The sequence below is a fragment of the Sceloporus undulatus genome, chromosome 1, assembly GCF_019175285.1.
Source record: "Sceloporus undulatus isolate JIND9_A2432 ecotype Alabama chromosome 1, SceUnd_v1.1, whole genome shotgun sequence".
NCBI classification, from domain to species: Eukaryota; Metazoa; Chordata; class Lepidosauria; order Squamata; family Phrynosomatidae; genus Sceloporus; species Sceloporus undulatus.
The window spans coordinates 208031643-208048500 of NC_056522.1; the positions used below are offsets into that span (position 1 = coordinate 208031643).

General features: G+C 50.4%; 1 protein-coding gene and 1 long non-coding RNA gene across 2 annotated transcripts in view; one reads left to right on the forward strand and one right to left on the reverse strand.

The window, feature by feature from the left end:
• The first annotated feature begins 4020 nt into the window (after positions 1–4020).
• Positions 4021–16858, forward strand: part of LOC121920123 — an 86375-nt gene continuing 73537 nt past the window's right edge. The window contains exon 1 of the long non-coding RNA XR_006101659.1: positions 4021–4231. This is a non-coding gene — a long non-coding RNA (uncharacterized LOC121920123). The remainder of the gene's footprint in view (positions 4232–16858) is intronic.
• DLX1 (distal-less homeobox 1) lies at positions 11671–16835 on the reverse strand. The gene is given in 4 exon segments (XM_042447206.1): positions 11671–12595; positions 15065–15264; positions 16479–16743; positions 16745–16835. Coding segments are annotated over 4 exon segments (819 nt in total). The 5' UTR covers positions 16814–16835; the 3' UTR covers positions 11671–12310.

Sequence of the window (16858 nt, forward strand, 5' to 3'; positions counted from 1 at the left end):
AGGGTTAGTCGCAGCTTCCAGAAAACTAAAATTGTACCACGGAAAACGTAAGATGCGGCACTACTGCCTTCCATTATCTTACGTAGTTCCCCCAGTTCTCCAGGAAGCCTAGAATGTCTACATCCAGTTTGGTTCTTGAGAGAATATCATCATCACCATCATCATCATCCCGTGGACTAGGATTCCGGGAGGTCTGGGTTCTAATTCCTCTCCAGCACTAGAAACCCACTCTTTCAGCCTCAGAGGAAAACAAAGGCGCAATAAGTCTTGGCAAGAACTCTCTCTTATGAGGGCGGCAGCGTAAATCGATGATAACGTGAATAACAACAACATATTTCCCTTCACAAGCACCTTGTAACCTCCTTCCTTTGGAAGATACCTGGAGATCTCGAAAAGGCACATACTTCCACGCCTTTAGAGTTATAAGGACGTTGAGAGCCAGCGTGGCTAGTGGTTTGAGCGTTGGACTAGGACTCTGGAGACCAGGGTTCAGGGTTCGAATCCCACCTCGGCCGTGAAACTCTATCAGCTGAACCTAACCTGTTTTCTCTCTCTTGGCATTCCTGCTTAACGTTAATCTAGTGTGAATCAATCACCCCTTAATTCGATTAAACCCAATCCCTTGTTGATACAATCCAGATGCAATTTACTAACCTTCCTATACATGTGTGTATATAGGAGGCAGTGTGGCCTAGTGGTTTGAGTGTTGGACAACGACTCATTCTATGACATTGGAGACGAGGGTTCGTTTCCCGCTAAGGCCATGAAACTCACTGTCCAGTCACACTCTCTCAGCCTCAGAGCATGGGAAGGGCGAAACTCCTCTGAAGAAACTTGCCAAGGAAACCCCTTGATAGGGTCGCCATAAGTCGGAAACGACTTGGAGGCACACAATAGCAACAATAAGGATATTAGGCTGATATGGACTCCGAGGTCTTTTTTGCGGGCCAGACCTTTGCTTTCTGTGTTCAAGGAGGGCTGGATGAAGGGGGACCCGAGGAGGTGACACTCTCTTTCGGGGCAGGGGGCAGCTGAAGAAAGAGAGGGTCGAGCCGCCTCTGCCTCCTCTTCCTCCTCCGCTTCTTCCCTTTCCTCTTCCTCCCCTTTCTCTTCTTCCTCTTCTTCCTCCTCCACTTCTTCTTCCTCTTCTTCTCCCACCTCTTCTTCCTTCTCCTCTTCTTCCGCCTCTTCTTCCCCTTCCTCCTCCTCTTCTTCCCCTTCCTCTTCTTTCCTTTCCTCTTCCTCCCCTTCATCTTCTTCCACCTCTTCTTCCCCTTCCTCCCTTTCCCCTTCCTCCTCTCCCTCCTCCAAAGGGCTCGGTGTCCCGGGAGCAGAGGTCAGGCGTCTGAGGGATGCGGATGCCTGCGGAGGGCCCTGTGTCTCTGGCCGGGGAGGTGCCCTTGCAAGGCCTCCAGTTCCTCCCAGGGGCTGCGAGGAAGCGACCCTCCTCTTAAGCCGCCCCCTGGGAGCTGGAGGGGAGGCCAAGGCAGAAGGACGCTGGAAGAGAGGGGCCTAGTATACGGAGATGCCTTTGGGATGCCAGGAAGGCTGGCAGCTCCGGGATTGGCCTCCCTCCGTCCTCCTCAGTCCTGGGGGGGCCGGGGGGAGGCATTGGGTGGGCGAGAAAGGGGGCCGGATGGACAGTCACCCCCCTCGCCCACCCCAGCCCCCCCCCCGTCCTGCTTTTGAACCCACGACGGGACCCAAAAGACTGAGAGAGCCAGAACCCTTCAGCAACAACTCATTACTGTACTTTCAGACCTTTCCCTCTCTTGCTACCTTTATTTGCATTTAAAATTATTTAGACTGGGGGCGAGAGGGAGGGAGGGAAAGAAGGGAGAGGGGACCTTATACAGCCAGGAGAAGCCCCTGACAATAACGAGGCCAAGGATGATGGTGGTCCATCATCATCATCATCAAATATTATGATTGCAATATTATTATAAATATTGTAAATAATAATAATGATAATAATAATAATAATAACAACAACAATAATAAATAGTGCAGGGGTAGTTGTGTTGGCCATTTAGTAAATTCAATACATTCAATTGCCCAAAAAAGGTATCACTGTTTGGTGGACTTTTGCTTGAATAATAAATATTATTACTGTGATATTATTATTATTATTATTTTATTTATATCTGCGATCGCACTCCTCCCAGTTCAAGGCGGCCTAACACTGTAATGGATATTATTATTACTTATTATTATTAGTATATTATATTACAATTAATAATATATCACAGTAATTATCTAGTATATATATATATATCAAGTATTATATGAAATATTATATATATGTAAAACATATAAATTTAGTATTATGTTATTATTTACAATAATGTGTGAGTGTGTTTGGTATTTACAATAATTGTAATACATTTATATATTTAGCATACACACACACACACACACACACACACATGCCCGCTTAACGGTGGCCCTCGTTCTCTCTGAAGTGCTTTTAGAACAATCTATAATACATATTGTGTGTGTGTATCATATATTCTCCTAGAAGCACTTCAGAGAGAGAGAATGGGAGACACCGTAGAGCATGTGTGTATGCTAAAATAGAAAAAATATTATATGTGTGTTTGTGTGTGTGTGTGTGTTAAAATAGAACTCTCTCTCTTTCTCTCTCTCTCTCTCTCTCTCTCTCTATATATATATATATATATTGTTCTAAAAGCACTCCGGAGAGAGAGAATGGGAGAAACCGTAGAGCAGGAAAAGGCTTAACTTTGATATACAAACACACAGACAAAGCAGGCCAGTGATTCTGGGAAAGCAGAGCTTGAGGGTAATGGCTGATTCATTCCCTTGCATAGTATCTCTCTCTCTCTTACACACACACACAACACACACACACAACCCCTCAAATCTATGTCTGCCTCTCCCTCCGGAGTCACCCCTGCCTTGCCCTTTTCCGTGCGGGCGCCTTCTCCCCGCCTCTCCTTCATCTGCACCCCATTTCCTATGGGGGGGGGCTATGGGGCCGTCGTGCCCCCCTTCCGTCCTCCCTTCAGCCCCAGTTTCCAGGAGCAGCAGAGTTTCTGGTGTGTCGGGGAGGGGGGGGGCTGGCACCCCACTGAGGGGAGGGAAGGAAGGGGTACAAGGGGGGCAAGGAATGCGGTGCAATTAAGCCCCCCTCTCTCTCTTTCCCCCCAAAAGCTTAAGGTTGGGGGGGGGTCCACCTTCAAATGCAACCTGAGCAAAGGGAATAATTGTGGGGTTGGCTGGGGGGGGGGTTGCTGGTAAAATGTGCCACCGGGCAGGCAATTTCCTCATTTGGCCCTATTAAATCAGGTTGTGGGGGGAGAAGAGAGAGAACACCCAAGAAATTCAATTAAATCCGCTCCGGCCCAAGAGCTATTTGAGGCATGAATATCTCCCCTAAAGCTGTAGCAATCATGTGGCATTAGACACTTCCGGAATCCTATAGCCAACTTGAAAAATCCCAGACCCCCTTTTTTTTCCCCTTTCCCTTTCCCCCCTAATTTTTGCTCTGATCTGTAATTTTATCCACATTTGCACTAGTTTGAGCATTCTGGCTCTCCCATCTGAAAGCCTGCAATTACTATATAATTCTTCGCAATTTCACATGTCCTAATATGGACTGTAATTTTTTTTTTGCGCAAGACAATTTCCTGCTATTTCAAGCATCAACATTGTCAAAGTTGTATGTACATAATAAATGGGAATATCAATGCATAGTTTTTAGCATAACATCTTGACTCCTCGATAATTATATCCGTTCGGAGCCTACGCAGAATTAGCCTGAATTGCACGGTAACTGCTGCCGCTGCCGCCGCCGCCGCTGCTGCTGCTTTAAAATTTTTTAAAAATTACTCATAATTTTCCCAAAGATTACCAAGATCTCGAGTGCACAATGTCATCAGCGTAATGAAGAGTAAACATTTATGCTAATAATCTGCAATTTTTCCCCCATCAGCTATAAAGACAGAGGCTATATCGCAGAAATTCCCAGTGATATTCGGCAGGCGCCGGGCGCTCCCAGGCTCCCAGGCTCCCGAAGACCTCCGGATCCCGGTTTTTGGGGGGTTTTGTGGGGTGTCCTTTGGATGGCATGGCTATTTCTTTCCCCTTCACGCCCCCAGCCCGATTTCCAGCCTCGGTTCCATCCCTCTGGGCAACTTGGGCGAGCGGATCCTGGGTTCGAGTCCTGCGCCAAAGGGCTCCAGGTCGAGGCGACACTGGCAACCTCAAGGTAAGCCAAAGAGGGGGACACAGGGGCGTCCTTTTTGGGGGCTACTGTCTTCCCATCACCCTTTGATGGGATGCTTTTGGTCCCTAGATTTTACTAGGAAAGGGGGGAACAGAGAGAAAAGGAAGGTGTTGCTGAATGCCTCCTTCGCTGATTCACAACACAACTTTCCGTGTCAATGGTGGCAAGATTATTCAAAAGTGTATGTGAGACACACAGAGAAAGAGAAGGAGGGGGGAGAGGGATGGGGATTTGTAGTACAATAGGAGAAAGAGGGAGGGAGTCGCGCCTGCGAAGGATCTGCGAGGGAAAGAAAGTGTGGGTCTCCTTTGGGTCGCCTTTATTCAGACTATTATGGGGAGAAGATAATAAAAGAGAGAGAGAGAGAGAGGAGACTGTGCCCGCCGCGATGTGTAACTTGTGTGAAGCTGACCGGGAGGGAGTGGGTGGATTTGAACTCCGTTCCCAATTGACCTGCCTCCCCCCCCCCCCCGTCTCTGATTTTAATAGAGGGATGGAGGAAGAGAGGATGTAAAGCTGAGAAGTGGAAGGAAACCCCGACAACAAGGAAGGAAGCCCCTTTAGGTCTCCCTGGTACCCTTCTCTCCTCTTTTGATCCTTCTGGGAGGTTTAGAAAGAAAAAAACCCCAAAAGCTTGGCGTTGTTGTAGCCCGACTTTGCGGCTCCCCTTTTTTCGCGGATCAAAGCCAAACGGGAGAGGCTCCTTTGTGATGCCTGCAGACGGAACGGTGTGTTGCGGGTTCAGGAGCCAGGGAGGGATTTAAATCCCATTTAATAAAACACACACAGGGAATGCAGAAAACCTGTGGGCGGGCAAATAAGAGACATTGAATCGGGGTAGTGCTTTGAGTGTTGTTGGATTGCGACTCCGGAGAACAGGATTCAAATCCCACCTCGGCCATTTTAAAAAAAACACCTTGGGCGAGTCACACTCTCTCAGCCTGAAAGGAAGGTAATGGCAAAGCCCCTCTGAAGAAACTTGCCAAGAAAACCCCAGGATAGGTTCGCCTTAAAGTCGCCATATATACACACACGCGCATACACACACACACACACACACACACACACAGAGTGACCTTGGGCAAGCCACACTCTCTCAACCTCAGAGGCTGGCAAATATTTTTTTAAAAAATCTGAAGAAACCTTGCCAAGAAAAACCCATGATAGGGTCGCCATAAGTCAGAAACGACTTGAAGGCACCCATGTCGTGTAACCCGCCTTGATTCCTTCGGGAAAAGGCGGGATATAAATACATTATACTATTATTATTATTATTATATTATTGTATTATATTAACAACAACAACAGTGTGGCATAAGCGAGATAGCTGGCTATCGTGGCGATGGGTCTGGCTGGGACGGTTTTCAGACCCTGTTTCCAAATGCAAGGAGGCAGCTGGGCTTTTTTGCTGGACATGTGGGGGGGTCTTGAATGGGGAAGGGGGCCGGTTGCCTTATGTGTGTGTGTGTGTGTGTGTGTGTGTGTGTGTGTGTGTTAGCGAGGGGGAGGCAGGCGGTATGAAAGAGGTATCTGTTGTTTGGCAATTTGGCGGAGCCTGTCTTCATTACTTCAACATTGTGCCTTGGCTAATGGGGAAGCCCCCTCGGCTTTTGACAACCGGGGCTCCATACACCTGCAAGCAATTTGCCCCACTCCGACGCCGAGAAAATGGCCAGCCAGGGAGGGATGGATGGCTGCTCGCACCTATTCTGTGGCTTTCTCTCTCTCTCTCTCTCTCTCTCTCTCTTTCTCCTCCCTTCTTCTTCTTTTTCTTCTCCCCATTCTCAATGCACCGCAAATTTGGCTTTCAGTGCGTTATCTCTTTTGTTAATGCAAAAAAAGATTCCCTGGGCGAAAAAATTGCTCATAATTACCCGAGAGATGGGGAAACTGCATTAGAATAAATAAACCTGAAATTACTGTAATTATGTTGTGTTTGATGGGCTCGGCTTGTAATCAAGAAGAGAATACAGTGAAATGATGCTGACCCTCTTGGGTTTTGCAGCTGTACGCGCACTTTGGGGTCTTTTTTAAAGCAAGGAGATGCTTTGGGGAGGGGGGAGATAGAGAAAGAGTCATTTGGAGGATCATTAAGCTGTGTGGAACCTATGGCAGAAGTATGGGGAGATGAGGGGCAGGGGCTCTTTCTTTTCCCCCTCTCCTTGCAGCCGCCTAAACAAAAGCGGGTGCAAAAACACAAAACCTGCCCCCAAATTGCATTTTGTCATTTTTATCTGGGAAGGTTGTGCATTTGCGGAAAGAGAGAGAGAGAATGAGAGCCCACGTGGGAAGGGAAAAAAAGGCTTCGTATTCGAAATCAGTTTTTAATCATTGTAATGAGGTATTGTTTCAATAGAAGCCCCTTCTTCGGATGATTCCTCCTTTAATTAATCTCCTCATTAGGGAGAATCTCCCAATCTGATGTTTGATGAACCCCTTGTCAGGGAGGAAGCAGAATTAATGAGCTCCGCGCCGAGATTTCATCTTTGCCAAGCGGGCCCTTCTTCTGATCGGCGCTCACTCCAGCCCGCCTTCCTCGCCAGAAAACTCATCATTTCTCCATTTGGACTGGGCTGAATTAAGACCTGGTTCAATTCAGAGAAGACCAAGCGGCTGCCAGCATCCAATTGGGACTTTCTTTCATAATTTTGGAGGCAAAGCCTCGCTTGGGTTTCAGCCTGATTTGGCCCGACAGAGATGGATGGCCCCTCCGGATAAATATTTTGCCCATTCGGGGATCTAGTGGGTTGGAGGGCTTCTCCCACGGCCTGCCTGGCTTTCCTCCTGCAATAGGAGCTATAAAATCCCTCCTTTCCCACCCACGCGCGCTTTCTCCCCCAGACCCACTTGGTGGCACTTTGTGGTGCCTTCTCTCTTCCCCTCTCTCCCGCTTCTCTCCCCTTGCAAGTGCATTAGGCAGAGGGCCGCATCATTTGATCACTCATCGCCCAGGATTGAAAAATAGGTGCGTGTCAAAACAAAAATCGATACGATTTATCACTCGCTTCCTCCCCCAGCAGCCTCCCAGAAATCCATCTTCCTTCATCTTCCACCCCCTCCACCCAAACAGCTTCAATATCCACCCCCTTTTGCCTCCCATCTTTCCCCACCCACCCACTCAACATCTCCCCCCCCCCCCAACTTTACCACCACCAAGACTTGCTGGTGGGTAGATAGGAACCTCACCCAAGAGGAACTGAGGAAGGGGAAGGGAAAGCCCCCCAACGAACCTTGGCCCTGGGATCTTGTGATCCCAGGATCGACCCATCCGCTTGGAAAGCCAAGGCCAACTTGCCCCAAGGACTTCTCCCCTCAAACTAGACACAATCCCACTGGCTCCATTTCAAGGACAAGGGCCACCTCGCTTTCCTGGAGCGAAATGTGAAAGGTCTCCTGTTTTGGGATGATGGTGTCTTCTTCTCATCATCATCATCATCATCATCACCACCACCACCACCATCAGTGGACCAAAGGCGGGGATTAGTGGGATATGATTTATTATTATTATTATTATTATTATTATTATTATTATTATTATTGCTACTGAGCAAGGATGGCGACTGATGGGATAACATGCATCTTTCCAAGATTTTAAGCGGTTTTCTTATACAGTTTGTTTTCTACCTACAATGAGAAGGAAGAGGAAACCCTTCCTCCCCTTTTGTCTCCGAAAGGATCGACAAAAGGTTGGGAAATCAGATGCTAAGAGAGGCCCTGCCCCCCCCCCCCCCCCCCCTTCCTCCCCTCCCCCCTTCCTTGTTCGTCCCCCTCCTTCCTTCTTTCCGATCTCCCTCCACCCCAACCCCAAGTCCATGCAGTGTCCAAAACCCCACCAGCAAACCACCCCCTGTTTTCCAAAGCCCAGGTCTTGCCTTTCTTGGCCGTTCCCTGTCTCCCGGACCACTCTCTCTCCCCAAGGCGCGCACCCTTTGAACCCAGAACCCTGCTGCTGCCCCTTCTCCCTTCTTTCCCCTTCCTCCTTGAGGCCGGCCCTTCTTTCCCGGCGGAACAGCGGCTGTCCAAACCCTTCTTCCCCCGGCGCCGCCAGCCGCTCCTAATCGGCAGAGACGGAGGAGGCATCACGCTTTAGGGCTGGAAACGTGTGTAGCCGCCAATTTCCTCCCCGGAAAGTTTGACAGTCTGGGCAGGAGCGGCTGAGAAGCCTAGACTGGAGGTTTTTGGAGGGAGAGAGACACGCGAGGGCCCCACGCGAGACCCACTCCGCGCGGCTCTGCTTTTGAAAACGCAGAGGAAGACAAATCCCAGCGGGCCCCAGGGCTTTTGGAAGCTGCTGGCATTGCCCACCTCTCTCTCCTCTACCAGCCCCAGCTTAAAGACCAACCTGGCTACCCCCAATTTCCATGGGGGAAAGGGGCTCTAAGAGAGGGTGGGGTATAAAACAACGCTCCAAAGCACACTGCAGAAATAATCCAGTTTGAGACCGCTTTAACTGCCCTGGCTCACTGCTAGGAGATCCTGGGAATTGTTGTTTGTTGTGGCTCCAGAGCTCTCTGACAGAGGAGGCTCAGTGTCTTCTCAAAAAAGTTATCAGGATTCTCTAGCATTGAGCCAGAGCAGTTAAAGCGATCTCAAACTGGATTAGTTCTGCAGTGTGTTTTGGACCAACACATCTTTATGCTGAGCGTTAAGGAAATGATCTCGGGTCGGACAAAGGGCAGATCAGGCTTTGATTTCCAGAAAACCTGCGGAAAAAGGGAAAAGCCCTCCACTGCCCTCACCGAGGCCACAAATACAGTTGCTTTGGAAGAATGTGGGGCGAGAGGATTTCGTGCGGATGACCTTGTGAGCTTGGTTCAGGTCCCAAATTCTGGGCTTCTGGGGCTGAGTAGGTATGCTCAGAGGCACCCCGTTCCTTCATGCTTATTCATGTCTGTCGGAGTTCTCCACTCTTTTGCAAGCAGGCGCTGGACTTGGGGGTTCTGGGTTCAAACCAAACCAAAATCAAATAGATCCCTCAAAAGCGCAAGTCCTGTGAGGATCTATTCTTCTGAGTAGACATCCAACTGGACGTAATTCTAGGTGGAAGGGAGTTGGAAAGCGGGCAGAGAGAGAACCCTTCCAACCCTTAAAGTTGACATTAATCTATGGATTGGCTTCTTTCTCGCCATGAGCTCCCGGGAACAAACCTCCACAATCCCTGTAGGCTGCATCCGCACTGCAGAAATAAACCAGTTTGATGCCACTTTAACTGCCATAGAAGCTGGGTGTTGCATTTTGTTGAGGCACCAGAGCTCTCTGACAGAAAAGTCTAAATGTCTTACAAAATTACAATTCCATAGCATGGAGCCAATTAAAGTGGGGTCAAACCGGATTATTTCTGTAGTGTGGACGCAGCCTTAGACTTCGCTTTGGAGAAACGGGAGAGATGTCCAAGAGCAGCTCCGGTTCCTCGGCTGTTCAGCAGCCTCATGTCAAGGCGGAGGGCTCTTTCTTATTTGGGAAAGATCCCAGCTATCACTTCTGCTCTTTGGCCAGTTTTTGCCTCCTTTCAATCCGGATTCCAACCACGGATCCAGACCCAGACCGGCGCCTTCCAGCGCTGAATTCAAACCGGACTAAAGCGACCATAGCCTGGATCAATGCTAATTCCAAAGCGAATCAGGCTTTTCTTACTATATTTCTAAGAGCGATCCTGAATTCTTTTTATTATTTTTTCCATGCAGAATCTCCTTTTCTGACTGATCCCAGGCAGGAAATATGATCCCTCCCCCGTTCATTCCATATCATAATTTTACTATCTCAAAACAAACCTCTTATTAAAAATACGGCTTTTTTGCACACCTTGGGCAAGTCACACTCTCTCAGCCTCAGGGGAAGGCAATGGCAAACCTCTTCTGAATGAATCTTACCAAGAATCTTGATTCTTGAACCAAGAACCTCCTCTGAAAAAAGCTTGCCCAGGATAGGGACGGAAACGACTTGAAGGCACCCAACAACAAAAACAAAAAAGAAATGTTTGAAAGGCCTGTCCAAGGGGCTGTAAACATCAATTTTAAAGGAATGTTTACAAAAAAAGGAGAAATTAAGATTTCTCCTCCCCCTTTTTTTCTCCTCTCAAGATAGAAGCCTACGAATTATCATTTAAAGATAAAACTAAAGTTCGTCCCAGAGAGCGTTAAAACATCAATTTAATACATCTTGCGATTTGTTTCTGCGATAAAATCGCCCAGAGTTTCCACAAAGCTTCATCTTTCTCCCGATAAAAATAGCTGGGGATGAGAATTTTAAAAGCTTCGGGGGAATTTGAGTTTTTTTCTTTAAAAAACTAAAATGTGTGCAACGTATTTATATATTATTGTTAGACTAAATGAGCAGAATAGATACACACAAATGGTGGGAGCTTGAAGAGGAGAATGGGTGCAGGATGAGTGTCACAGCAGTGTGTGTGCAAAGAAATTGCATTTTAAAACCCAATTGCCGCCTTGGTTCCTTTCTGGCCCGAAGTTAGTGCGCCGCTAGAAAGACGGCCATCGCGACATTAACGAAATTATCTCCCTTCCTTCCTTTTTAAAATTTAAAACCACTTTTAGGAGTGCAATCTCCTCCTTGTCTACTCAGGAGTAGAATCCCAGACAACTGTCTCAAGGACGGAGGACCAAAACTGTGTGCGTGTGATACATTTATATCTGGGTGGGCTTGCTTGTGTTTACACGCCTAACTGCGACATTGGGATTCCGCTCCACTTCCACGGATTCCCGCAACAGAAAAGCGGATTCTGGGCTGGGAGGGAGAAAGGCTGGGAGGACGAACCGGATCTGCGCCCGGTTTGGAACAAACGGAGTGAAAACAGCGTCACTTCTGCAAAAGAGATCTGACCGTACCTTTATTTGTTTTCTTTTTTCTTTTTTTCCTTTTGTAAAAAAACAAACCCAAACACATTATTAGGACTCTCATAGTGGCAGGTTTCAAGGCAATAAATAATAATAATTTAAGAAATCCCCCCTCCCCACTTTCCCCTTCGACAAAAAGGAAACAAAAATGTACACCGAGGACTACAACGAACATTGTGGAGGGAAGAAAAGAGGGAGGGAGGAAAGGAATTTAAAAAGGGAAAGGGGGGGTTTAAAAAAAGGAAGGAAAGGAAAGAGTAAGGGAAAGGGAAGGAAAGCGGTAAAAGGAAAGGAAAGGAAGGTACGGAAAGGAGGAATAAAGAAGGAAGGGAAAGAATGGGAAAGAAAAGAAAAAGGAAGGAAGGAAGTGAAAGAAAGAAGGAAAGAGGAAAGGAAGGAGGGAAGGAAAAGTAAGGAAAGGAAAGGAGGGAGGGAGGGAAGAGAAAAGGAAAGGAAGGACGGAGGAAAGGAAAAAGGAAGGAAGGAAGGAAAAACGAGAAATGGAATGGAAAGGAAACGTAGAATAAAAAAGGAAGGAAGGAGGAAGGAAGGAAGGAGGGAGGGAGGCTGGGAAGGAGGGAGGAAAAGAAGAAAGGGGGAAGTAAATAAAAAAGGCAGAAAGGAGAGGAGTGGAGAGGGAGCGTGGTTTCCCCTCCTGGGAGGCCAAGGGAGTGGGACTGGGGAGGCCATGACCTACATTTCATGGGGACAGAGACGACAGACGGGGACAGACGACCAGGGCCCCTTCCCTCCCTCTCTCCCTCCTTGGCCTTGTCCTCTTTCTTTTCTTCCCACCGCCGGCTTCGGGGCTGGCCTTGCGGCTCCTTCGGGCTGTCTGCGGTCCGGCTGCTGGGCCTCCTCCGTCCGGGCAGCTGTTAGCGGTGGGAACGTGCCCCGCGTGGCAGCTGGGCTCCTGCCGGGGCTGGGCTGGTCCTTGGCTGGGCTGGCCTGCCTGCCTTCCTGCCTTCCTTCCCCCGACCCCCAAAGGAAGCCCCCTGCCGCTCCGCCGGTGGGTCCCGGGGGGGGGCTCCAGCCTGCAGGATTGTCCCCCAAAGTGTTCCTTCTCTCGGGGTTGAAAAACCACACCAGCCTTGTCCTTTGCCAGGGCTTCCAAGTGGCAATGGAGCAGATGAAAGATGGATTTAAAAAAAGAAAGGAGAGGGTGGCCCAGGGAGAGCCCAGGCAGCCAGGCAGCCAGGCAGCGGGGCTCTCACATGAGCTGGGCCTGCTGCAGAGTCTCCTGGTGGGCCGAAGGGTACCACGACGTGTAGCTGGGGATGTAGGGCCCGGGGGTCCCCGCCGAGGTCTTGCCGGGCAGCGAGGAGGAGGCGGCGGCGGAGGAGGGGTTGGTGGCCGTGCTCCAGACGGGGCCCACCGGCGGAGAGCCCCCCGACAGCGACCTCCCGTTGGCCAAGGCCCCGCTCTCCAGGGCCGCCCCGCCTTGCTTCATCAGCTTCTTGAACTTGGAGCGCTTGTTCTGGAACCAGATCTTCACCTGGGAGACGTCCGGGAAAGGTCCGGGGAAAAGAGGAGGGGGGGGGGAGAGAAGTCAGTCTGGGCAGGCAGGGGCCAAAGCCAGTCCTCCTCCCCAGCAGCCCCAAAGCTCCGGGAACAGCTTGGACCAAGTGTCCTCCTTTCCCAGGACAGGTCTCACGTTTCAGCTTCCTGTCCAGGAGGAATCCCAAAAGATCCTCCTCCCTCTGGAGCATCACTAAGAAGCATGAACTTACATAGTGTTTTGAGCTTTTATGTATTCATGTCCTCCATTTTGAGCAGGACTAAGACGCATTGATTTACATTTATAGGAGAGTTTTGAGCTTCTGTTCATTCATGTTCTCCATTTTGGGCATCACTAAGAAGCATGAATGTATATTTCTAGGAGTGTTTTTAGGTTTTACTTTGGTAATGTTTTCCTTTTATTTCTAGCATGTCCTCCATTTTGCGGTGCCCTGTCCTCCTTTGCGGGGGGGGAGCTACCCTGCCCTGGTCCCCCTGCCCTGGAAGGACCCTCCTTGGAGACCAAGGGCCCCTTTCTCTCGGGGGCCACATTCTTGAGCTTGGAGAGGCAGGCCAGCTTTACTCACTGCTCCCTTGCACAGACTTCTTGCAGAGGAAGGGAGGCCATGAAGCAGTAAACCTCCTTTCTCCCTCCCTGGATTAGAGAAAATTGCAAAATGGCCAATGGGTGCTTTTCTTTTCCCATTTTTTCCCTCCCAGTCGTCCCCGATTTATGGAGACCCTAAGGGTTTCCTTGGGAAGATTTGTTCAGAGAGGCTTTGTCATTGCCTTCTGCTGAGGAGGCTGAGAGAGTGTGACTTGCCCCAGGCCACCCAGTGAGTTTCATGGCCGAACTGGGAATCCAACCCTGGTCCCCAGAGTCATCATCCAGCGCTCAAACCACTACTCCAAACTGGCTCTCTTTTAAGTTACCCAGCCCTTAAAAAGGGGATAGTTCTTTCCAAGAAGAGGGAGACCCCCATGTAATTGCAAATCCCCCCGCCATGAAGAAAGGAAGCAGGCCTTGTTGTTTCCAGTGTCAAGATCGGGATCAAACCGGCCCAGGATCGCAATCCAGTCCCGGAGGCTTTTAGGGACCTTGGACTAAATGGCCAAATTGCGGGATCCCCGTATTTCCCAGGCAGCGCAAGGAAAGTGGCCTCAACTGTCTCTCAATCCAGATGGGATGGGAGGGACAATTCAAAATAAGAGATGCAAGTATTTTATTTAAAACGACTTCAAATGTCACCTCTAGCGAGAGAGGATGGCTCTTTGGATGGCCTCTAGAGATCTTTTTTCCCTCCTATTTGTCTTTCTACGAAGACAAAATGGACTAAGAAATGAATGAGACTGGGATTTGGCGGGTGCCGATTGTGGGCATTTGGGGGGATGGGAAGGGGAGATGATCCTCTTGCAAGCATCTGGATCGAAATGGGAAGGGGAGATGGTCCTCATCGTGATAGTCCTTTGTCTCTTGCTTCCTCCCCCAAAAACTTGGGACTCAACGCGGGACACAATTCAAAATTTATATTGCATGGGCCTTTTAAAATTGTTACATTTAATAATATATTGCAATAGAGAGAGTGTGTGTATTGCATAAAAGACCTAACCAAAATGAAGTAGTGTTCACTTTAGATAGAGACACAGAGAGATAACTTCATTGTGGTTGGGTCTTTTATTCCTCCAAGGCTTGGGAAGTGGGAAATGTACATTTCTCGTGGAGATGAGATCCACCCCCAGCCTTGCCAAAGGGAGATCTAAATACCCTGATCCCTGAGGAATAGTCTGAATATCTTTGTTTGCTATTCAGAGGAAATCCTGCAGAGCGCGGGAGAGTGGGAACCAGTCCCTCCTCCTGGCCCCTTCCTAGTGGCCCCCCTGTCTACCCACAGGCCACCCCCTTGGGGCTATTTTGAAGAAGAAGAAGGAAAATAACAATATCAACTTCAAAATATTAGGAGATACGATGCTTGTAACCATATATATATCACTTCCCGCATATATGTATGTATGCCTGCCTGCCTGCCTGCAGGTCGGCTGTCGACTCAGGAATCTCAGAGTTTTCTTAGGCAAGGAAGACTCATGGTTTTGCCAGTCCTTTCCTCTGGAATACAGCCGACAGCGCCTGGTCTTCCTTGGCGGCCTCCCATCCAAGTACTAACCAGGGCCAACCCTTCTTAGCTTCCCAAATCTGAGGGAAATCTGTATAGGAATGGCGCCGGGAGGGCGTGGGGGGGGGGAGTAAGATGTGGATCATGGGATGAGAAGAGGAAGCCCTTTTGTTCTGGGATCCGGGCTATGCGTGTTTCCCCCACTCCTTGGCCATCACCCACCAGGCCCCTAAAAGGCCCAGCGAAACAAAAGGGAACCCTCGAAAGGGGTGCATAGTTGTGTGTGTGTGTGTGTGTGTGAGGCGTGCTGCCTGCGGGCTGGGCCTGGGCCCTGGGCTTGTCCCTCCTCGGCCTACCTGCGTCTGGGTGAGTCCCAAGGAGGCGGCCAGCTCGGCTCTTTCGGGCAAAGCCAGGTACTGGGTCTGCTGGAAGCGCCGGTTCAAAGCCTGGAGCTGGAGGCTGGAGTAGATGGTCCGGGGCTTGCGGATCTTCTTCCCTTTGCCGTTGAAGCGCACTTCGCCCCCTTCCACCACCGTGCTCTTCTCCGTCTCCGTCCCTTTGGGCAGAAAGAGACCAGAGGGTCAGGGGGGCACCGGGGAAGGACTAAGGGCAGGACACCCTCACCATCAGCAGCAGCAGGAGGAGGAGGAGGATGAAGATGATGGAGAAGAAGAGGAGGGTGGTCTAGCTCTAACTAGAGGCCTCCAGTCCAATGAAGGATTGATTCCCCCCCCAAAAAAGCAACCCTGGCCCACTTTTGGGGTCCCCAAAGGGCCCATCTGCCTCTTCTCTCCTTTCCTCCTTTTTCATGAGTCCAGGAGTTCCAACAGCAGCCTGGCGATTTCTTGGAAGCACTTTGGGCTTCTTCTTCTGCTGCTGCTGCATCCTCCTCCTCCTCTCTGGTCCCTCGAGAAAAGGCCCGAGAGAGAAGAGCGAGGGAGAAGAGCCAAGGAGGCTGCCAGTCTCGGAGGAGGAAAGAGGGAATGAGAGAGAATTGTAGAGAAAGAGGGAGAGGGAGGGAAAGTTTGCTATTTTTACAGGCAGCGGCGGCGGCACTTTAGGTTTAATTACCCTTAATTGCATACATTGTTTATAGCGCCACGCAATAAATAATTGCCGAGCCTAATAGGCGCACATCTGGGGGGAGAGAAGAGAGGGAGAGATGAGGGATGGATGGAGGGACGGAGGGAGGCTGGGGATGAGAGGAAGTGCCTCTCCGGCTCCGCATGGCGTGGCTTGGTGGGCAAACTCCGGCCATCGGGGAGAGGGAAGGGGGCTCTCGTTCTCTCCCCGGGTGGGACCGGGCAGGAAAGGAAGGAAGGCAAAGGGGCCTTCCTTTCCCCCTTTCTATTGTACTTGGGAGCTTTGGGGTCAGCTTTGGCTTGGCTTCGGGTTTGGTTTGGCTCTGGTTTAGCTTCGGATTTGCTTTGGCTTTGGGTTGGCTATGGATTGGTTAAGGTTTTGCTTTGGGTTTGCTATGATTGCCTATGGGTTTGCTCTAGGTTTGCTCTGGATTGGCCATGGGTTTGCTTTGTGGTAGCTTTGGGCGGTCTTCAGATTTATTTTGGGATCGCTTTGGGTTTGTTCTGACTGGGCTATGGGTCGGCCTTGGAGTAGCTTTGGTTTTGCGATGGATTGACTTTGGGTTGGCTTTGGGGCTGGCTTTGGGGTTGCCTTGTCTTTCCCTGAGTCCTGCCTGCCTTGCCTTGGGGGTCCCGGGGGGGTCTCCCTCCCTTCCCCCGCCTCCCTCCCTCCCCGGGTGGCACCTACCTGTGTCCTCGAGGCGGCTCTGGGCCAGGCTGGCGGAGCCGGGGTAGGGCTGGACGGAGCTCATGTAGGGGTTGCCTGAGGCGGCGTTGACATAGGGGTAGCCCAGCGGCCGGGAGAAGGAGGCGGCGGCGGCGGCGGCGGCGGGGCTGTAGGAGGCGGCGGCGGGGGGCTCGGGCTGGGAGTGTCCGGCGGCGTGGAGGCAGTGCATGGAGTAGTGCCCCCCGTGGGAGAGGGGCGAGGGGGGCATCTGCTGCCCGGGGGGGCCCGAACTCCATGAAGACCGCCTTGCCGGAGACCGGGCTGCCCAGGCTCTCTGCCATGGCCGTCATGGTCATCGCTCCCGCCGCGGGCCCTGGGACTGGCCCCTGGCCGGGGAAGGA